General features: G+C 48.5%; 1 protein-coding gene across 3 annotated transcripts in view; it reads left to right on the forward strand.

The window, feature by feature from the left end:
* Positions 1 to 23,579, forward strand: part of adam23a (ADAM metallopeptidase domain 23a) — an 89,193-nt gene that overhangs the window by 27,840 nt on the left and 37,774 nt on the right. For all 3 annotated transcript variants that reach the window (XM_028806115.2, XM_028806113.2, XM_028806117.2), the window contains exons 4-6: positions 8,929 to 8,992; positions 15,867 to 15,949; positions 16,976 to 17,039. In XM_028806115.2, coding sequence (XP_028661948.1) covers positions 8,929 to 8,992; positions 15,867 to 15,949; positions 16,976 to 17,039 — 211 coding nt within the window. The remainder of the gene's footprint in view (positions 1 to 8,928; positions 8,993 to 15,866; positions 15,950 to 16,975; positions 17,040 to 23,579) is intronic.

Here is a 23,579-nt window from a genome sequence, read left to right on the forward strand (position 1 = left end):
GCTGACTTCCAGGGTGGGCAGCCTGTGGTTTCCTGTGCCGAGTCTGGGACTCTCCGGAGTGCCTGCTTGTCTTGAGCCGTTTATCTGGTGTCCCACGCTGTGACGCGGGATACCAGGAGGCTCTCGATGGCACAATGATAAAATGCCACCAGTTGTGTTTCCTGGGCACTCTCAGGAAGTGTGGTCTCTGCTTTGTTGCTCTGTTTTGAACAAATCTTTGCAAAGATGAAGCTGTGGACCTTCTGCACTCTAAGGGCGGAGATGGAAACTGAGTCGGGGACCCCCCATGCCACTGTGTGCTCCCGTAATGTCCTCGCCAGCCCGGAGAGCAGGCAGGGAGGTGCACCTCACGTCATTTATCGTGACTTTCAGATAAGAGAGGCTGCTGGTCAAACTACAAGGACGCGTCAGTGCCCATTCATTAAACGAGCACATTTCAAATGCTGTAGCCAATAAAATATACAAAAAAACATCAAATCGAGTAAAATAGAAGAAAAGACGCAACACAGACGGAGACGACGAGTCTCATGGAAGGTCACGGAAAGCGAGAGAATAGACCTGCGTCTCCAGTGTCGTTCTACTGCGTAACGTAAGACGTACAAGAGGGGCCTACACCCCAGGAGCAGAGCATTCTGGGAGAGGAAGGGCTTAGGGACAGTGGCATCCACCAGGGGGCAGTGCAGGAGCTGCTGAGAAGAACCTGAAGCCACAGGAGACCCGAGTGAAGTGTTTGGAGGTATGAGGGTCCACAGTTAGTCCAGTGGGACTTTAAAATGAGTTGGGGACACAGCTGGACACTTGTGAAGGGGGAATGTCACACAAACGTGAGGAAGGGAAGCACAGACACATGGAATACGTGACCTGTAGTGTGGTGGGCAGCAGGACTTTAGGGGCTTTAGAAGAATCAAGTGGATAGGACCGGTGGGGTTGGGTGGGCTGAATGGCCTGATCTCCTCCAGAATGAACATTAGAACTTTAGAACACTCTGGACGAGGACAGGCCAGTCAGCCCACCAGTCCTGTCCACTTATTAACATCAAGTCGAGTTTTGAAGGTCCCTCAAGTCCTCCTGCCTACCACACTTCTTGGTAGCTTATTCCAGGTATCTGTGGCTCTCTGTGTAAAGAAAAACTTCATCATGTTTGTGTGAATTGACCCTCATCAAGATTCCAGCTGTGTCCCCGTGTGTTTGTCATGTGTGTCATTTAATTCTGGGGGTCCCATTGGACCCCAGAGCCGCTGACTTGAGAGTCTCCCGTGTGCCTTCTGCTGAGATACCCTGTTTGTTTTTCTCTTTGCCACTCCGTCATAAAGCTGTGACTGGCGCGGTTGTTGTCTGCCCAGTTTGTCCAGTGTCCTCTCCTTCAGAGGTCTGTGGGTGGTCTCCCTCGCCCGTCTTCAGTTTTTCTTGACGCCCTGTTCTTGTCAGGTTCACAGCCGCGCCATACTCAATTGTGAATTTCCCCTTGGGATTAATAAAGTATCTATCTACAGTGGTGTGAAAAACTATTTGCCCCCTTCCTGATTTCTTATTCTTTTGCATGTTTGTCACACAAAATGTTTCTGATCATCAAACACATTTAACCATTAGTCAAATATAACACAAGTAAACACAAAATGCAGTTTTTAAATGATGGTGTTTATTATTTAGGGAGAAAAAAAATCCAAACCTACATGGCCCTGTGTGAAAAAGTAATTGCCCCCTTGTTAAAAAATAACCTAACTGTGGTGTATCACACCTGAGTTCAATTTCCGTAGCCACCCCCAGGCCTGATTACTGCCACACCTGTTTCAATCAAGAAATCACTTAAATAGGAGCTGCCTGACACAGAGAAGTAGACCAAAAGCACCTCAAAAGCTAGACATCATGCCAAGATCCAAAGAAATTCAGGAACAAATGAGAACAGAAGTAATTGAGATCTATCAGTCTGATAAAGGTTATAAAGCCATTTCTGAAGCTTTGGGACTCCAGCGAACCACAGTGAGAGCCATTATCCACAAATGGCAAAAACATGGAACAGTGATGAACCTTCCCAGGAGTGGCCGGCCGACCAAAATTACCCCAAGAGCGCAGAGACGACTCATCCGAGAGGTCACAAAAGACCCCAGGACAACGTCTAAAGAACTGCAGGCCTCACTTGCCTCAATTAAGGTCAGTGTTCACGACTCCACCATAAGAAAGAGACTGGGCAAAAACAGCCTGCATGGCAGATTTCCAAGACGCAAACCACTGTTAAGCAAAAAGAACATTAGGGCTCGTCTCAAATTTGCTAAGAAACATCTCAATGATTGCCAAGACTTTTGGGAAAATACCTTGTGGACTGATGAGACAAAAGTTGAACTTTTTGGAAGGCAAATGTCCCGTTACATCTGGCGTAAAAGGAACACAGCATTTCAGAAAAAGAACATCATACCAACAGTAAAATATGGTGGTGGTAGCGTGATGGTCTGGGGTTGTTTTGCTGCTTCAGGACCTGGAAGGCTTGCTGTGATAGATGGAACCATGAATTCTACTGTCTACCAAAAAATCCTGAAGGAGAATGTCTGGCCATCTGCTCGTCAACTCAAGCTGAAGCGATCTTGGGTGCTGCAACAGGACAATGACCCAAAACACACCAGCAAATCCACCTCTGAATGGTTGAAGAAAAACAAAATGAAGACTTTGGAGTGGCCTAGTCAAAGTCCTGACCTGAATCCAATTGAGATGCTATGGCATGACCTTAAAAAGGCGGTTCATGCTAGAAAACCCTCAAATAAAGCTGAATTACAACAATTTTGCAAAGATGAGTGGGCCAAAATTCCTCCAGAGTGCTGTAATAGACTCATTGCAAGTTATCGCAAACGCTTGATTGCAGTTATTGCTGCTAAGGGTGGCCCAACCAGTTATTAGGTTCAGGGGGCAATTACTTTTTCACACAGGGCCATGTAGGTTTGGATTTTTTTTCTCCCTAAATAATAAAAACCACCATTTACAAACTGCATTTTGTGTTTACTTGTGTTATATTTGACTAATGGTTAAATGTGTTTGATGATCAGAAACATTTTGTGTGACAAACATGCAAAAGAATAAGAAATCAGGAAGGGGGCAAATAGTTTTTCACACCACTGTATGTATCTATCTATCTATCTATCTATCTATCTATCTATCTATTATATAGTGCCTTTCATTTCTATCTATCTATCTATCTATCTATCTATCTATCTATCTATCTATCTATCTATCTATAATATAGTGTCTTTCACTTCTATCTATCTATTATATAGTGCCTTTCATATCTATCTATCTATCTATCTATCTATCTATCTATCTATCTATCTATCTCTCTATCTATCTATCTATCTATCTATCTATTATATAGTGCCTTTCATTTCTATCTATCTATCTATCTATCTATCTATCTATCTATCTATCTATCTATCTATCTATCTATCTATCTATCTATCATTATATAGTACCTTTCACTCTATCTATCTATCTATCTATCTATCTATCTATCTATCTATCTATCTATCTATCTATCATTATATAGTGCCTTTCACTCTCTATCTATCTATCTATCTATCTATCTATCTATCTATCTATCTATCATTATATAGTGCCTTTCACTCTCTATCTATCTATCTATCTATCTTTCTATCTATTCTGTCCAGTTTCTTAATGGTTGGTTTAACTGGACAGTCAGAACTCATCGGGGTGCCAGGCTGAACTGGTGATGAGCAGATGCTTCAGAGTCCCCACACTGTGGCAGGCCTGCGTCTGCAGAGGGGATTAATGGCCCACCCTGGCCACTTCCACTCAGTGCGTCCTCTGGACAGTGAGCTCGCCCCCCCACCCTGGTCCAGGACACGTCTGTCTTCTTCTCTCTTCTGCACTCGGATTTGCTCTTTCATTGGCAGCATGCCATGCAGAGCTGGAATCTTCTACTGGTTTCACCCGCAGGATTTGGGAATCCCACTCCAGTGACTCTCTGAGTATTCCAGAAGCAGCAATCTTGTAAACAGAGGGACGCAGGGTGTCTCCATGACAACTGCCAGGAAATTCCAAAGGAATGGAAAGAACTCGTCGAGGCTCTTAACGGAAAAGAGAACGAAACGGCGAGGCTGGTGGAGTCGACTGACTTCATTAAAAGCAGGTGGCAGCGTCCGCGTCCAGTCCTGCAGTGAGCCCACCCCTTCACGAGGGCCCCGACTGCTGGGCAGGACTGACTGCAGCTCCGAGGGTCCTGCCAGAGACAGCGCAGACCACCGACCACGGTGACCACCAATGTGGTCTGTATTTGTCTGTGATGCCCACCTTTATACTGTCGCACATGTGACGTCACCCGTCGTGACCTCCAAACCCACACCCCCACTCAGCAGCTGGTCACTGCGTCATGGCAACAAAACCAAAATAAATGTGCCACGTCACATTTTGGGGACCCTTAAAGTGAACTTCAATCCTCAACAATGCCTCGTGCCCGGAAACCCTGCAAGACAAGAATGAACTCTGAAAGTCACAAAGTCCTACTGCTGTGATAATCCAGACATCAAAGCAAACGTCAGGTGACCACGGGACAGCGGGGGTCCTGGACTGTGCAGGATCAAAAGGAAACAGCAACACCCTGACTGAAAGGCCCCTTACAGAACAGAAACGGGGTCACCTGCTGACCCTAAGAAGAAGAACAGCCTTCAGACTTCTGAACTTGACGTGACTTGACGCCACCGGCACTTCCTGCCACACTCGAGCTTACAGCTGGCCAGCCGGCTGGTCCATACAGTCGTGTCCAGAAGTGCTGGGCCGTTGGTGCAGCACTCGTGCCACCACAGGGGGTCTGAAATGAAGGGGTGACAGAAGTGCAGCCTGATGGCGTTTAACAGACGCATTGAGCCTTCAGAAATGACAGCCATTTGTCACAGTGGCTTGGGAGTATTTGGACGCCGTAGTGTGATAGAAAACGCTTGGATGAAAGTCCTTAACAGGCCATGACTGCCTGGAGTCTGAACCCACTGCCATCTCCAAGTGCCTGCAGAGGGCACTCCTGCCACCCAAGCGGACACAGACAGACGCAGGACACAAGTTCAGCACACACGGTTTTCCCCGTGGGAAACACTTTCCTCCGTCTCCCAACTCCACAGCTCAGCACAAAACTCTTTCCTTCTTCTTCTTTCTCTCTTTCTCTTCACGTCCAGTCCTCCTCCAGCAAGCTTTGTCCACCTCCTCCCGACTGTGGCACCCAGAGTTGTGGCCGCTGGCACCTTTTATACGGGTGCTTGATGACTTTCTTCTGGCAGCACTTACTCAAAGGGCTCAGCAGGCCAAACTCCAACTCCCACCATGAATCCCTCCAGGAGTCTGAGACACTGGTGCCACCCAGGGGTGCTGCCACCTAGCGCTCCGGGGGGGGGGGGGGGTTTGGGGCTAATGCTCTGGATATGTGTAGTGGCGTCCCGAGCGGGTGATGCTTTGCCAGGCCTTTACTCTTCAGGTGCTTCTGCCTTCAGTTTTGTCTTCAGCAAGTGACCTGCATGTCCAGTTGGGTTGAGGTCACTTGATTGACTCGGCCATTGACGAATATTCCACTAAAGCTCTTGGTTTGTGGTCACAGGATGTTTTGGCTGATTGTCCATCTTTACTGTGAAGTGTCATCCTTGTCACCTTTGTCACATTTGTCTGACTCTGGGCAGACAGTCCAGCACAGCGCCCCCTGCACTTCAGAATTCATCCTGCCACTTCATCAATAAACCCCAGTGACCGACTTCCACTGGCAGCCACCATGTTTGATCTTGAGCTATTGTTCCAAACTCTTCCCTGTCCACCATTGTGGCACACGCTCTTCTCGGTGGTCCAGTGAACCTTCTTCTAGAGCTGGACAGGCGTTTTCCGGTGTTTTCCGGCCTTCCTGTTCTTCGGTGTCCCAGTGTTTTGCATCTCGAGGAGAAGCCTCTGTGGTGGTGTGCTGTCGTCCTGCTGGATGTCGTGAGCGGAGAATGACTTGTGCGCTCGTTCTCTTTGGTTGAGCAGGACATACCTGGCACCGGCCGCTAAACCGCCACGTGGATGACGTCATGTGCCACACACCTCCGCTTGTCTGGAGACAGGGACACGGTGAGCCAAATGGCGGCACCCATAGAAAACAGCAACAGCGCCAAGGAGGACATGAAAACATCTGCGCGCCTCAAGTTAAATGTCAGACGGGAATTCTGCAAACATGCAAAGCAAGAGCCCGAGGGCATATAAGAGAAAGCAAGCCACGCCATGGCAGTGTGAGTGACAGACCGGTGACACTGTGGTGGGAGGTTTGTGGTGAAGAGACCCCGACGCCAGCTTGAAATGTCACAGTGAGAGTATAATGAAGAATCTGTTCCTCTCTTCTTTACTGAAGCTTAAACTAAGCATTCTGTACGAGACCACCACCACTCTCACCCTCCTGTTAGCCCACCTGGCCCTCTGCCCCTGTGTGGGCATATGGTGAGGGGCCCGTAGCTCTTTTTGTCAGTAGCCCTCCTTGGACTGGAGGCACCCAGGATGAAGGTCAGGGATGAGTGGACTGGCCAGTGGCTGAGGGGCACAAGGCTGTGGACGGGGGGCTGAATGTTTAAACTTCAGGTCGCTCTGCCCCCGACTGGCAATGACACAAATAGAAATGGCACACAGTCATTTCGGAGTTTCAGTGAGTAACGACAGGTTGAATGTTGTGGTAGTGGTGAGGACCCTCGCCCCAAGCAGCCCACCATGTCCCTCTCTGTCTCTCCGCCTCTATCAGAGGGGCTCTTGGTGCTCCAGCTGTCGTCTCCTCCTGGTGCTGTCAGAGTGTGCAGATGTTTGAAGGTTATGGAGGGCCGCAGTGTGCCAGCTGTGCTGTTGAAGAATGTTTGGGGTCCGTACTCTTGGAGGGGGGGGGTCTTGTCATTTTTGATAAGTTTGGCACAGCCCAAGAGATGTTGCTTTACTGTACAAATAAAAGTCAAAATTTGAAAAGTGCAGGAGAAGCGGGCCGAGTGACGTAGTGCCGGTGACAACGAGGTGTTTGTGAGGGGATGCGATGGCAAGCAGGCTCTTCATGTGAGCATCATGAGTGGCATCAGCACATTGGGCAAAGGATCACATTTCAGGGGCTCATCAAGGAGGCAGGAGGCTCTCCAGATGTCACAGCTAAGACAGAAAGTGAAGGTCACATACGTGCCACTCAAAGCGAAACTCAAGCCAGTGTTGTGCCGCCCAGTCCCTGGTGTGATACCCAGCTGGAGCGACTTCTCTTTGTGTTTCTAGGTCTCGCCCCCCGGCCCAGCGTCAGGTACATGTCACATGTGCTCCCTGATTGGATGCCAGGAGAGGGTTAAACGTCTGCGCTACTGGGCCGAGGCATTCTGGTGGAAGCTGTTCTGCCAGTAGCCCTTCATTAGTCAAACTGGGGCGGGGGGGATGAAGGGCACAGCGGAGATCAGCTTGGCAGTTTATAAGTGACTCAGGAGATTGGCGTCCTCCTGCAGAGTCGGAGAGGCTGGTGGCATCTAGTGAAAGCCGTGAGGAGGCACCAGGGCAGACCCCGCGATCAAAACACAATGGGAATCCCCCAGGAGCAGCAGGAGTGAAGATGGTTGTCATGGCGACGTTTGCCGGGGGGGGGGGGGGGGGAAAGCAACTCCCGACGGAGTGAAGGTGCAAATCCATTTGGGAATTGGAGAAGGAAAGACGGCTGTGTGTGTGTGTGTAGCGTAGGCCCAGACCCTCAGGTGGGAGTTGTGACCACCCAGCCCCGGCTGTCCAAGGGGTCAGGCTGTCAGCGCTGCTCTCATGCCTGGGATGTTCCAGTTTATTGGCTGCTGTGAGCTCTTGGGGTCCACTTCACTCACACGTCATCAGCATTTAGTCGTGAGGGGTCTTGGTGACCGACTTGGACAGAGTGGACCAGGCCACGTACAGCTGGGGGCAGGGGTCTCCAGGAACTCCAGGTTAGGTGACGGTGACACGATGTGAATGAGGGTGGCGTCAGTGAGAGGCCTGCGTGTGGTGGGCATCAACCCCTTCTCAGAGCGTGCTTTGTGTGGTGGGCTTTCAAATCCGATTCGTCTGATTAGTGACTCGGACTTTCCCTGTCTGACTACACCTGGGGGTCAGTTGTCCCCGAGTGGGCAGCGTCATTCAGTTGTGCCCTGAGGTTAACAATCTCCATGCCAGGCCACTCGAATGTACATCATCATGTGAGGTAGAAGTCTCAATAAGAATAATAATAATGGACTGTACGGCGCTGTGAAAAAGTATTTGCCCCCCCCCCCCTTTATAATAGCAGCGTGGCTCCCTTCCTCAGGTGGGAAAAGCCCTTCAGAGCTGAGCAGTTTATCCAGAAGGTCTGCTCCGTCACATCTGCGCAGTGAGGCTCTCCTGCTGGGGGATATGAGTGAGGGGCTTTGGTCCAGGAGCTCAGTGGGTGTCACTGACCAGTGGACGCCGGTCACTAACTGTGTCTCTTCTGAGTGTGGACCTGACCCTCTTTGTTATTTTTCTTCTCCCGTGTGTTTTTGGGAAGAAAACGTGACCACTTGGGGGTGTCTACTATTGCCTTGTCCGCATGGGGTCAGACGTCCAGAGGTCACACAGCACACATCTGTGAACTGTCGCCAGCTCCTCTGCTCGACACTTCATCTTTGCAAAGCCCTCCGGAGCAGCCAGCAGAGCGCACAGAGACCCCACGAGCTGCCATAGCTGTAAACCCCCCCGTGTATCGTCAGCGTATGTGAGGTGGAGGTCCATCTGAAGAATGTGAGCGTCGGTTTGGTGAATGTGGCAGGAGCGGCTGCATTGTGTTTTAATGGTGTGTGGATCCCACCGGCTTGTATGTGAGGAGGGCCTGAGGAGCGGTGGGGTCACCAGAATGGCTTGTTACGGACTGTCCAGCGTGGTCTGCATTGTTGGCCTCACTTCACCTCTGACTTTCTCTCTCTTTTCTAGTGACCTCCTCTCTTCGGATTACGTTGAAATTCATTATGAAGATGGCAGGCCCGTCGAAACGAAGGTAAGCTGGGCTTGGAGCCCCCATAGCTTTAACTCATTGATGGCCCTGTTCTGGAAAAAGTCAGTAGGGGGGTCAAGTGAGGGAGTAAAGTAACTGACATCCCATCATGCATTGGAGTGTTGGCGGACAGAGCTGATTGTTTGATTGGCTCCCATCAGAGTGGCCTGCAAGGACTAGTGAGGTTCTAGAAGTGTCTTCGTGTTTGTGTGAAGTGGGCACTGGCTGTTATGCCACTGTCTGGGTGTTGATAGCCATGAGTCCACCACGACTCCCAATTCCTTCTCATAAGGTGGACCTTTGATTTTCAGACCCCCCCATTTTGACTTCCTACGTGTGACACTACATCATCTGACATTAAATGTCATTGTCCTCTGCCTGTCTGCTGCCCAAGTCCCTTTGTGATGATTATCTGTAAATCGTGATGCAGGAAGCACCAATGTGAGATCTGAATTCACCACGGGGGGGTCTGACACTTGAGAGTAGACCTCATGACGAGGACCCTGGAGTCGTGGTGGGCTCATCCCTGTCAGCCTCCAGACGGTGTACAGAAGCCATGAAGAAGGCCAGCAGGATGTTAAGTTACACGTGACGATGTGCGGAGGTCAAGTCGGGTGAGGTGACATGTAACACACTAGTGAGGCCCAATGTGGTCTCCATGTTACAAAACCCATCCTATCAACGCTTACAGGATGTCCAGAGCAGGGTGACGAGGCTGATCCTGAGGCTTTGAGGAGATGAAGAGGAGACCACCTGACTGAAGTAGTGTGACGAAGGGGCCATCACTTCTTGACTTGATGTTATGTCAGATGATCTCCGTGGTTAGAATGGACAAGCTGGGTGGGCTCACTGGCCTGTTCTTGTCCCAGTGGCCTTGTGGTGTAGGTGACAGCTGGCCTGCGCTCTGTGACATCTTTGTCTCCTGTTTGCATCTGCTCTTCTTTGGCTTTGTTATCTTTGACTTGTCACGATGCGCTCGAGTAACGAGGAGCCGTCATGGCTTTGGGGGTCCTGCTGTTCATGTTGTCTGAAATCAGCAGCTGCATTTGAGAGGTGACATCAGTGAGCAGTTCAGATATTCATGACCTGTAAGAGGAGAGCACAGCTGGACATCTCACAAGTCAGGGCTTTCACATTTGCGCCAGGGCTGGGGGGGTCGTTTGTGCGTATCGTGGGCCGGGTGGGCCACAGACCTGCTTGGGTTGCTGTCCCTCACCACACCTTTATAACCTGACATTCTGTTTAACACTGGAATCCTGAAGCCTATGAGAAAACTCGTAATCTCAGGCCCCCTTAAATACCTTTGCCCCTCTCCATTGGCGTCTTTTGTGTTGTAAATTTGTCGATCAGCACAAGCAGCCTGCTGTCCCCATCAACCCCCACCGCCGCAGCTGAAGTCTTGTTTATCGTGGTGTGAGTCGGAGAGAGAGGGTCAATGATAAATACCTTTCAGGTGGGCTCCGTGTCTGCAGCGATCTGGGTAAGTGTACTGTGCAGAGCTTCGACACGGGCACGCTGACATGCCCAATGGCTGCCACTCCTTATTCAGGAAAAGATCTCTGACAGGAGAAAGACTTTCCCAGACTGCGGTCATAAAGCTGTTTCTGGACAGGACCTGCAGCACAGCTGTGTCAGCGTGGCACTGCCCGTGTCGATCAAACGCAGGAAGCTCTGCAGTTAACTTGTGACTTTACGCTGTAGGAGGAGAAGTCAACAAATCAAGGTAACTGACATATGATGTGGCGTTCGTATCAGTAACATATACATGTTTTTATATAAAGACCACCACAAAACAGAATCACATACTGGGCTTTGCACGATACGTTGGTGAGCTCTGTATGCCGGACACGTGTGGGGGCACATTGACTGGCAGGATGACACCTGGCTTCGCCCTCTACCCAAATGGTGCCATCTTTCGCCTTTACGCTTGGCGCAGCTGCATTGGTGTAATATGTGAGTGGACGTTTCTTGCTGGGAGGGCTTCTGTTCTCTTTCTCCTCATCCTCATGCTGTCTTATAGCTCGTCTTTATCTGAAAACAGCAGCATCAGATCGGGGTGAGCGTGAACGTGACAGAGAGAATAAAACTGAATGATGAAACAAAACGCTAAGCTTTACAAGTGCCATACATTTACAGACTCACATCAAATGTGTTCTTATCGTATAATTAGCCGCGTAAGCCTCTGCCGGGGTCCGAAAACTATCATCAGAAAAAAATCACTGAAATGTCGAGACGTCAGTCAGGTAATCGAAAGGAACGGCTCTGGGCGTCTCTGCCTCTCCCAGGAGGATTCGAGATCACGTCGCTGGTGCGTTAGCGGCGGATACCGTGTGGACGATGTTAGCAGCTAAGCGACTGTCTCTCTTCGGAGGTTTTGTTTTGCTGATTTGTTCGCCTTGCTTGTGTATCCTCGGAGGCGGAGCCCTTAGCCTGACTCCACCCCTCACTTCAGGGCTGGACACACACACACACCCACACACACGCACACACACTTGTAGACATTTATATATAAGATAGTAACCATAAGAGCAGTTCACCGCTCAATGTGGTAAATCTGGGAAGGGCCCAGAATCGAACTGGCGACCTCTGAATTACGAGTCAGCAGTTCTCACCGCTGCACCACCCAAGCGGTTGTGTCGCCCCCCAACCCGATTTCTTTTACTCCAGTTACACTCTTGAATACAAGCGCACTTGTTCTGTTCTACGTGTGCCTTTTATCAAAGTGCTTATTTGATATTTGGACTTCATTCCTCACACACTTCATGTCAACATGAGGTCGGTATGGATTTAGTTTCTGTCTTAGTTAAGTGTTCACCGTTTAAGTTAATGTTACGTGTTCAGCATTTCTTACCTCGCATTTCCTGTCATCCTACACTTACCCAGATCGTTGTAGACGCGCAGCTCACCTGAAATGCTTGTTATCCAAATAACGAGATGTCATTGACCCTCTACAACACCAGGCACCTCACCCCACGATAAACAGACTTGAGCTGCGAGAACCTCAGCTCTGATGGTAGGGGGTTAGGAGTTGGGTGGTCTAGCAGGCTGCTTGTGCTGATCGACACATTTACAACACAAAAGACGCTGACAGAGTGGTGCGAAGGAATTTCAGGTGGGCTGGATTGACGAGTTTTCCCGTAGGCTTCAGGGTTTCTAGTGTTAATGTCTTCTGAACTCCCTCTGTCAGTTGAGGGGGTCAAGTGCACTATGACTCTTATAAGGTGGACTCCCGGTTTCCAGACCTGCCATTTTTACATCCCGTGTGTCATTCAGATCAATAATGTTGCGTTTGTCACTCTGGTCGTGTCTTCCGGTGGAGTCTTCTGAGTTCCACAGAGAATCTCTGCCAGCTGACGGAGTGGAGCCAAAGATGTGACGGCAAGATTGTCACAGCTGAACAATGGCACGTAAGCAGAGAGCGTGTGGACTGCGCTCAATGAGCCATCTTGGGGTGTCCTTATTAATGGCTGCCCTGTGCTCTTAGCGGACGCAGCATTCATCTCTGCAGCTGCTGACTCATGAATCAGAAAGCTGTGGAGTCGGCAGAAAGTCATCGCTGAGCTCATGTTACACACAGCCCCCTGGAGTTATTAACAGTGAGTAGAAGACAACGGGGTCAACTTTTAACTGGAATGACGCACTTCAGATTAATCTGGCATAAATTACCTCAAAGCCACCAAAGCCCCGGCCAAAGAGACTTCTTCTTCTTTTGGCTGCACCCACTGGGGCCACCACAGCGGATCATCTTGTTCCATATCTTTCTGTCCTCTGTATCTTGTTCTGTCACACCCATCACCTTCATGTCCGCTCTCACCACATCCATAAACCTTCTCTTAGGCCTTCCTCTTCTCCTCTTCCCTGGCAGCTCTATCCTTAGCATCCTTCTCTCATTATACCCCTCATCTCTACTCTGCACATGACCAAACCAACACAAGCTCACCTCTCTGACTTTGTCGCCTAACCGTCCAACCTGAGCAGACCCCTCTAATGTCCTAATTTCTAATCCTGTCCATCCTCGTCACACCCAATGCCAATCTTAGCATCTTTAACTCTGCCACCTCCAGTTCTGTGCCACCATCTCCAGCCCATATAACATAACTGCTCTCACTACCGTCCTGTAGACCTTCCCTTTCACTCTTGCTGATACCCGTTTCATACCAATCACTCCTGACACTCTTCTTCACCCACTCCACCCTGCCTGCACTCTCTTCTTCACTTCTCTTCCACACTCCCCATCACTCTGTACTGTTGATCCCAAGTATTTAAAGTCGTCCACCTTCACCAACTCTACTCCCCTCATCCTCACCATTCCACTGACCTCCCTCTCATTCACTCACATGTATTCTGTCTTGGTGGTCCTACTGACCTTCATTCCTCTCCACTTCTCCAGGGTCTCCTCAACCTCCAGATCACAATGTCATCAGGAAACATCACAGTCCACGGGGACTCCTGTCTAATCTCGTCTGTCAACCTGTCCATCACCATTGCCAATAAGAAAGAGCTCAGAGCCAATCCCTGATGTAATCCCCCCTTTGTCACTCCTACCGCAAACCTCACCACGGTCACGCTTCCCTCGTACATATCCTGTACAACTCTTACGTACTTCTCTGCCACTCCTGACCTCCTCATACAATCCCACAGCTCCTCTCAGTCACCCTGTCATATGCTTTCTCCAGGTCCACAAAGACACAAAGCAGCTCCTTCTGGCCTACCCTCTACTTCTCCATCAACATCCTCAGAGCAAACATCTCATCTCTGGTGCTCTTTCTTGGCATGAAACCATCCTGCTGCTCACTAATCATCACCTCCCTTCTTAACTGAGTTTCCACTACTCTTTCCCAGAACTTCATGCTGTGGCTAAACCATCAGAAATGTAAATACTCCTTAAAAAAGAGAACCAAAAGACCCTTGAGATAATACCTGCGATGACACAACCTAAATCAAACTCCAAAAACAAGGCACAGGTACAACTGTAACAGACAGAAACAAAAAGACACAAAACGGTAAGACACAAGAGGGGTCGAGCAACAAAGGGACTCTTGAGTGGCTCCACGGTGGGCCTGACCTCGAGAAGCTCCCCAGGCGCCTGTAGAGGCCTCATTACAGCCTAATGAAGGGTCTCGTCCCACCACCAAAAATAACTGAACATCTAATTACATTCAAAGAACCCCAAGGTCAACGTAATGAAACTATCAACAGGTGTAAACTCAGAGTTGGCACAGAAATCAATAAAAGGAGGAGAAACAACTGAAAGGAAGAGCACAAGACAAAGGGCCGGGGCGAGACGACAGGAACGTAAAGCCCATTCAGATGTGAGCAAATATGACGCCTGAAGAAGGAGGTGCGACGTAAGCACAGAGTATAATGGAGAAACATAAAAGACGAGCAACATTCAGACAATTCAAAAGTAGATCGGAATAAAGAAATAGAAAGGAATATAAAGAACAAGCTGGTGAAGTTAGCTGATGATACCAAGACAGGTGGATTAGCAGATCATTTGGAATCCATTATATCATCACAGAAGGACTTGGACAGCAGACAGGCTTGGGCAGATTTGTGGACGATGACATTTAATGTCAGTAAATGTAAAGAATTACACATAAGAAGTAAAAATGTGAGGTCTGAATACACAATGGGGGGTCTGAAAATCGAGAGTCCATCTTATGAGAAGGTTTAGGAGTCGTAGTGGACTCTGAGCTATCGACGTCCAGACGGTGTTCAGACGCCATTAACAGAATGTCAGGTTATATAGCGCCTTGACGTGTGGAGTACAAGTCACAGGAGGTTCTGCTCAAGCTTTATAACACACTGGTGAGGCCTCATCTGGAGTCCTGGGTGCAGTTTGGGTCTCCATAAAGACAGCAGGACTAGAGAAGGTCCAGAGAAGAGCGACTGGGCTGACTACGGGGGGCTACAGGGGATGAGTGATGAGGAAAGATTCAAAGAGCTGAGCCTTTACAGTTAAAGAAGATGAAGAGGAGACCTACATGACTTCTTCTCTTTTCGGCTGCTCCCTTTAGGGGTCACTACAATGGATCATCTTTTTCCATGTCCTCCTGTCCTCTGCATCTTGCTGTGTCCTCCCTCTCCACATCCATAAAGCTCCTCTCAGGCCTTCCTCTTCTCCTCTTACCTGACATGACTGAAGTGTTTAAAATTATGAAGGGAATCAGTCCAGTGGGTCAAGATGGTGATGGTGGATTGGGGGGGCACCACACAGAGAATTACAAACATGTGGAATAAGTGACCAGTAGGTGGACAAGAGGACCTCAGGGACCTTCCAAGCTCCCCTTGCTATTATTTTGGAGCCTCCAGGTGATCGGCACTGGTGTGCTTTGTTGGCCTGAGTGGCCTGTCCTTGTCCTCGTCCTTGTCCTTGTAGTGTTTTGTGTTGAGCTCAGATAAACTACACAGCTGGCTCTCCAGTACCAGAACTGGACACTGTGAACTGGGAGCTGAGCGACTGGTTAGTTAGTGGACAGTGTGGTGGCATCCCTTGGTGAATTCTCACAAGTGAAGACCCCCCCTTCTGTGTTCAGGTCACGAGCCCTTTCTGTTGGCGCTGATTGCCTTGTCTGTCATCTTTCACTGGCGTGTCACTCTGGACCACCCTGTTTGCCTTCCAACTTCCACAGACGTCAGTTTCTCAGTCTGATCTGGAGGTCCATTTGATGCCCCAACTGGTTTTTCCAGCTTTCCTTATTACCCGCTTAAAGATTCAAATTAAATGAAAGGGCACGGCTGAAACTCCCTCGGTCAATTCGATCTGGTAGTGATGTTATCGATGGTCGCTTGTCCTTAGATGGCTCTTCTTCTTGTCATGTTTAGCGGATTTCTGCTGCTGCTTAGGGGTCTTTCTTTCATTTTTTTTTGACAGGGTGGCGAGCACTGCTACTACCACGGGCAGATTCGAGGCAACGACTTATCCAGAGTCGCCATGTCAACATGCAACGGCCTCCAGTAGGTGTCACTCCATTGCTTTCCACTACAATTCGTTTAGATTGCTTGTTCTTTATTTGATTCTCAGGGGAAGTGAAAACTTTATAAAAACTCAAGGAATAAAAAGAAAAGAGAAAATAAATAAATATATATATATGTGTGTGTATAGTGGCCTGCAGGGGGCTCCACTGAGCCCCAGACACAACTTAACCACACAGTCCCGGGTTCAAATCAAGAGCGTCCAACAATACGACAGCAAACGTCTTTTATTGAGCACAACAACAATTTATTTCTTGCGTTGCCCAGACTCCCTCCAGAATGTCCCAGTGGGCTTTTCAACGCAACCCTTCCCTCCATTTCACCTCCCGGGTGAGTGTTGTTCAGCTCCTCTAATGTCGGACCACCAGTTCAGGCAGACCCTTGTTTGTCATTTGGAGGAGGTTTTCTCCTGGTAGCTCACCCTGGTGGCACCCAAGTACCCCAGCAGGGTGGTCTTTACGGACTGTTGCCCCCATGTTGCCCTGCGGGTGTCCAAATGGGAGCTCCACCAAGGTCATGCTGTACTGGGGAGACCCAGGAGGTAGTCCGGCTCTGTCCTGGCACCAGCACCCAAACCATGCCCAGCCAGGTAAGGCACCAGTGGCCCCTCACGAGACGCCAGGCAGTCCGTGTCGCCTGTGCCTGCTTGTGTGGAGTATTTAAATTATTTATATGTCAGCTTGTGCCTTCAGAGTGTGCGGAGTGTCACGTCCTGCAGGCTCTCCTCCATCCCAGCAGGCACTTCACCTCCAGTCCGCCCCAAGCCAAGTGTCCTCGGCCAGTAAGAGAGCACTGGGGAGTGTTGTGATGACTGCAGGCCATGAGGGTCCTTGACGGGGGTCTAAGTGAGGCTGGTAATAAAGGCCACACTCCCGGCACCGTGAAGTCCTGAAATCGAGGGGCACAGGGGTGTGTGTGTGTGTGTGTGTGTGTGTGTGTGTGTGTGTGTGTGTGTGTGTGTGTGTGTGTGTGTGTGAGAGACCTGACTGTGTCTTCTTCTCTTCACAGTGGCATGTTTGATGATGGCAGACACATGTACCTGATTGAACCTTTGCGGCAGACTCACCACCAGGTAAGCTCCCACTTTTTCTGTCTCGGTGTCACCAAAGAAGGTCTGCCAAGTGCCGCAGCTTGAACTGGAAGTAAAACATCAGTAAAGAATGATTAGTGAGGAGCCGGGGGGGCCACACTGCACTGAGAGATTGGAATGAATGAAATGGATCAGGAGATGAAGCTCAGTCGAGAGAACAGGCCACCAGTCTTCAGGCAAAGCACAGTGGTGTGTAACCAGTAAAAGATCAAACAACATTAGCAAGGCACACTGGCACGGGGGTCCTGGGTGATATTAGCAGACCTGCAGCCGAAAGGAGTGCTGGGGAACCAGTGGGCCCCCCTCTAAGGGGGGAGTATTGGCCAAAATAAACTGCATGCTCGAAATGAGAAAAGAAAAGTGCACTTCCGAGTGCTCCGTCTCAGTTACTGGTAGTCAAAAAACGGACCCCCGGCTGGACTGGTAGCACTGCTCCCCAGAAGGGGCGGGTCCTGATGACGTGGACCCGGAAGTGACATCACTCACCTTCTGCTTGAGGTTTCCCTGAACTGCGGATGGAAGGAGAATTTGTGTTGGCAAGAGCGCCGCCCTCTGGCCCAGGGTGGTAGTGCTAACTGGGGGAGCCTCCTATTCGGACATGCCTGACCCCTAATATCAGATATTCGGGTACCCCAACACAGAATGCGCCAGTCTTTATGCCAGTACTCCCAGTTGATTCTGGGAAAGATCACCATAGCAACAGTTGGTGCGATCCATTAAAAAATGGCAATGCTTTACCATAAACAGTATGGTGTCCTGATTAAATGTTATCAAAACTCAAATATAAATAAATATTGTATAGATATACAAGTAAAGACAACAGAATACTTACTGTGAAATAGACGCTTCACCAGCACCGACCCGACACAGACTCCCACCGGAGGCACACGGTTTATTTTTCTTCCCCGTGTCCCACAGGCAGCACACACCAAAGCACCAATAAGCTAAAGTGTTATCCTCCACTCCTCCTCCCGTCTCTGGCGCCTGAGTGGTGGTCGCCGGCTCCTTTTATTAGGCACCCAGAACTGCTCCTGCTGCTTGATGGCCGACACCCGGCGAAGCTCCTGCACCCACTGCAGCACCCGCTGCATCACCCCCTGGCGGCGCCTGCAGAACCCAACAGGGCTTCACAGAACTCCAACTCCCATGAAGCCCTGCAGGAGTCTGAGGCACCGCTGCAACCCAGGGAGGCTGCCATCTAGTGTCCAGAGGGAGGTATTGCAGGTGTCCTGGAACATATGCTGTAGGGGCGTCCCGGCCAGGCATGGGCCCCATTGCATATAATATAATATAACGTAATCTACTCTCTCTGTAGAAATTCCTAAGCCTGAAAGTGCAACCATTTTGTGTGACGTTTTTATATCACGTTTTTTGTCCCACTTTAAATCGGGCTTATTTTAAAACCTTCATGTATCTATATGATTGGTTTCATCCTTTTCAGAATTCATCAAACTTTAATGGTGATGATGTTGTTAGATTTTCAGATCCTTGTTCCATTTTTAAATGATAAACTAAAATATCAAGAAAGTTGTGGTTTTTAATTTTGATTGAGTAAACTATTAAAAAAAAAAAAAGATCTCCTCATAACGCCAACGTTTGTATTTCTCTGAAGGTGGAGTTACGCCAGGGGGCTTTGGAGGGCTGGGAGATTGACAGGTGGCCCCGCCTCTTAGGGATCCACCCCCAAACTACCAGTGACCTGGCAGAACACGCATCCACACAGACATACCAAACCATTAACAAAACCGTAAAAAGAATAAGGATGATAATAATAATAATAAAGACAATACAATACTAATGACTTAAACATAACAGAGAGGAGACAAAGAGGGCGTTGAAGAATATAAAGAGCACAAAATAAATAAAATAACGAGTTGTCAAAAGGACAAGTAGAAAAAGTAGAAAGCCACCTGAACAAGTCCAGTAACCGAGTGAAAGAAGCTGAAAGCCAAGAAAACGCAGAACTTCAACTCCCAGCAGCCTCTATGGGGCGGGGGCGGGCCCTTAACATCAGCCCCGCCCCTTGGACCCTACATGATAACTGAATGGAATACGTACGGAACCGAACAAAGACGAGTGTCATCGAGACAAGACGAGTGGAAGACAACGAGAAGTTCTTTAAAGGGACATGCCACCCGTTTTGTCACTTACCCAACGCGGTCTGTAGTGATGGCTGAAGAAAAAAATGTCATCTCATGTGTTTATGCAAAGCGAGAGAAAAACGTTTGTGAAATATTAGAAGTCAACGGTTTACCAGTGCCGTCCAACAGCAAACGAAGGAAAACGAAGAAATCCTCAGGTGACTTGTGGCGCATAACCCACATGTCTGTAGGCTCCAAACTGCCCGACGCACCCATTATTATTATTATGAGTTACTACTGGAAAAGCCATCATAACCAGGAGCACGTATTCCCATAATGCCGTGCTTTGAATTGAAGATGCGCCCCCGTCTGTTGGTCGAGTGTCCTGCATGTTGTGAAGTCAGGAGAGTGAGAGTCGTTTATCACTCCTTATGAAACATTCACTAGTAACTGCACAAACTGGGCTAAATGTGTCAGGCGATTGGTACAAATGGGCAGAAGGCGTGCGACCTCAATGGCAACACGGGTATCGATGAAGGCCTCATGGGCACAAGTGAAGGCCGCTGCGGGTACAGCACATCACAGCCAAACAGACACAGTTCGGTGTGTGACATCAGCTCTGAGACGGTGGCAGAGGGACCAAGTGAGGTGGCACATGCCACCATCGCAGCATCATCTGTGCCGTCCCCAGCGAACCCTTTGCTTGACCAAGGTGACAGTACAACGATGCACAGTTGGTGCTTGTGATTTTACTTCAGAGTTAAATTGGTGCATCTGTCACTCTACAACTGAAGTGCCATGATAAGCCTGGTGACCCTGGTCACATCAAAGTGTCAGGGCACAAGTGCGGTGCAGTGGTTGTGTGACAAAAAGGCAAAGTGACTGCAGACACAGAGGACAGGGACAACGTCAGCCCCCTGAGCTCTGTTCAGAATGCAGGGACAGTAGGCGTGTGTGTTTGTCACTAAGGCTGGCGCTGTGGCAGCCCCCAATAACATGAGGGGCACGTCGATCGTGGGGGTCGGGCACCGACATTCTACCCTCTCATGTGCAAGAAACAGACAAAAATAATCTGCAAAAAGAAAGTCAGCTCAAAGGGGGCCTGCGTGTGCTGGTGACCATTTAAAAACGCGACACACGTGTCTGCCTCAGCCCAGCGGTGGGCACACGGTGGGCACGGTGACTACGTCGAGCGTTCCTGTTACACATAGTGAGACGTTTAATTCGGTTTGTTATTCTGGGGGTAAACGTAATGCCAAGGAGGCCACGAATGTCCCTCTTGTTACTCGACATAACGTTATAAATGTTGTCCTTCTGAAATGTGCTCTTTACAGGACGTGGCAGAAAATCTCAATGAAACCCGCGCTGTTGGCATCCAGGCTGTGCGTCATGCGTTTCGATATTCGTGCATTCCTTCCGTTTGCTGCAGTGACCCTGAAACGCATTGTCCCCCTAAGTGTGTCCACTTCAAATGGCGCGGACACTCAAACGTAAAAACACAAGCGGGCGAGGACAGGAATGCCATCCGTAATGGATGAGCTCTTGACAGGAGGTTTGTATACAATGGCAGGTCTCCGAAGTCACTGACAGGCTGCATAACTCAAATGTCACTTGATGTCCTCGTCCTTCTGCTGGGCCCTGTCTAAGAAATTTGGTGACTTTTATCTGCACCCGTTTCTTAGTTACGGAGTCTCCAGTACTTTGTCAGCACAGGAACATTCACGTCCCAGCTGACTTTGTCTGTCATGGAGATGTTCTTCTTCATGGCACTTGTGGGGTCTTTTCACAAGCCGGCGCCCATTTTAGTTTGGTGGAGAGACTCTCGTGGGCACGGCCATCAGCGGTGTGACTGTCTGCGGAGAGAGTGACAACCTCGTCATCGAGAGGTTTACTGACCTCAGCAGTGGCATTCATGTGACTCTTCCTATGAAGTCAGTAGATGGATTGGGAGAGCATGAGGGGGGTCCGGAGGTCACTAGAATGGGGTGTGTGGCGCTCCCCCCCCCAATATCTGTAAAAGGACGAAGGTCCAAGTCTTTAGACTCCTGGTGCTCCCTGTCTGTGAGACATGGACGCTGTGCAGTGACCCGAGATGAAGACTGGACTCCTTCAGTGCTGTGTATCTTCAGAGGGTCCTGGGGTACCACTGCGGGTGGCACTATGGCCATGTGGCACGATTACCTGAGGGTGATCCAGCTCACAGGACCCTCATTATTGATGACCAGGCTGTAATTCCTGGCTGCAGCAGATAGAGGGACTTGACTGCATGTCTGGATGGTGGGTTGCCAACCAGGACCCCTAGCTGTTTGGTTGTGTGTTAGGTGCGGCGACGCTCTGTACCAATGTGTGCCCCCCAACCTGACCTGACCTGCCCTCTTGGTTTAGTTCAGCTTTAATTGCACTTCTTGTTTTGTGTGTTGTGAACACTAGGGGGCGTAGCAGCACCACAACAGGCCCAGTTCAGCTGACGTGCTTTTAATTTAAACGACACCTTGAGCACAAGCCCACCTCCACAACACCAAGTCCAAGTCCCCCTCAAGTCGAGTGGAGGGCTCACTTTTAACCCAAGCCCAATCGGAGTGTCCATCCTTCTGTGGTTTCTAGAGTGCCAACCCTGGTGCCTCCTCAGCATCTTCCCGTGCCGCAGGGGAATATCGCCGCTCCCCAGCTCTCCTTTGTCTCCAGTGGTCTCCTGGCCAGGAAAGGGTGCAGGGTCCATCCCGGCAGGGACCCCAGGTGGTCCCTCACAGCGTTTCTGTTTCACTCCTCTTATGAATATTTGCACAGGTTTGCCTCTTGCCAACTCTCTGCTTGGTTTTCAGTCATTTCAGTTAAACTCTAAAATTGTGTGCCCCTCACAAGTGGCTCATCGCACCAAAACCAGCGAATTTAGCCTTGGAGTCCCAAAATCGGTGCACATCTGAGCTGACAATTTGGACGTGCGATCATCAGAATGGCAGATGCAGATGATGGGCCCTCTGCAGGACGTCTTCCTCCGATCTCAAGAGCGCGACGACAGCACCCGCAGGCTGACTTTCTGTACTGGCCGGCTGTTTGCTGCCCCCCCCCCCCCAGGATGCCCGCCTCGCCTCGTTCTCATTCATTTCCCAGGCTGAGTTTGCACTTCAGAAACTGCAAGCTCAGTTAGTCGATGAGCTCCGCGCCCGCGCACGTCCTTCGCTCCCGGCTGACAGCTGCATTTATCATCCTGCCAGCCCCCATCTTCAAAGTGCTGAGTGCTCAGGTTGCGTCAGGAGCTTTGAGAACTTCAGTTAGTGGCTGAAATCGGCAAATCGCCTAGTTGGGGGTCTTCTGAGCCGGGGGTCTCCACGCAGAACAGACGAGGCCTGGCAGGGGGCGCTGCTCTGGCCTTTCACGGAGTCCTCCGTGGCAAACCCTGAGTGGGGCACACTCTTGTCCTGAGTGCCCGCCTGCCCCTGGCAACTCATATACATTTAATAATCAGAATAATTCTGTCCATTTATATAGAGCTTCTCAAAGTGTGTTACGTTGTCTCCACCTGCTGTTGAGACTGAGGAGTAAAACACAGGACAGTCGTTAGTGTGGACAGGAGAATCATAATCATAATAATACTACTATTACTACTAATAAAAATCATAATCATAATAATACTAATAATCATAATAATGCTACTAATAATAATCATAATCATCATCATCATAATATTAATAATCACAATAATAATAATAATAATAATAACATCATAATAGTAATAATAATCACAATAATAATAATAATAATAATCATAATACTACTACTACTACTAATAATAATAATCATAATCATAATAATACTACTAATCATAATCATCATAATCATAATAATACTACTAATAATAATCATAATCATCATAATAATAATAATAATCAAAATAATAATAATAATAAACTACTACTAATAATAATCATCATCATAATAATGATAATAATCATAATCATAATCATCATAATATTAATAATAATCACAATAATACTAATAATAATAATACTAATAATCATAATAATATTACTGCTAATCATAATAATGCTACTAATAATAATCATCATAATAATAATAATACTAATAATAATCATCATAATCATCATCATAATAATAATCATAATCATCATAATAATAATAATCACAACAACAATAATAATAATCATAATAATCATCATGATAATCATCACAACAATGATAATAGTAATAATAATAATAATAATACTCATAATAATAATAATACTAATAATAATAATACTAATAATAATAATAATCATAATAATCATAATAATACTACTACTAATAATAATAATCATAATAATCATAATCATCATCATCATCATAATAATAATTCTGTCCATTTATATAGCGTTCTTCTCGCTACTCAAAGCACTTCAGCCTCCACACGTCAGCTGTTAGGTGGTGACAGATAATTTGCCAA

The sequence above is a fragment of the Erpetoichthys calabaricus genome, chromosome 8 (genome assembly GCF_900747795.2).
Source record: "Erpetoichthys calabaricus chromosome 8, fErpCal1.3, whole genome shotgun sequence".
NCBI lineage: Eukaryota > Metazoa > Chordata > Cladistia > Polypteriformes > Polypteridae > Erpetoichthys > Erpetoichthys calabaricus.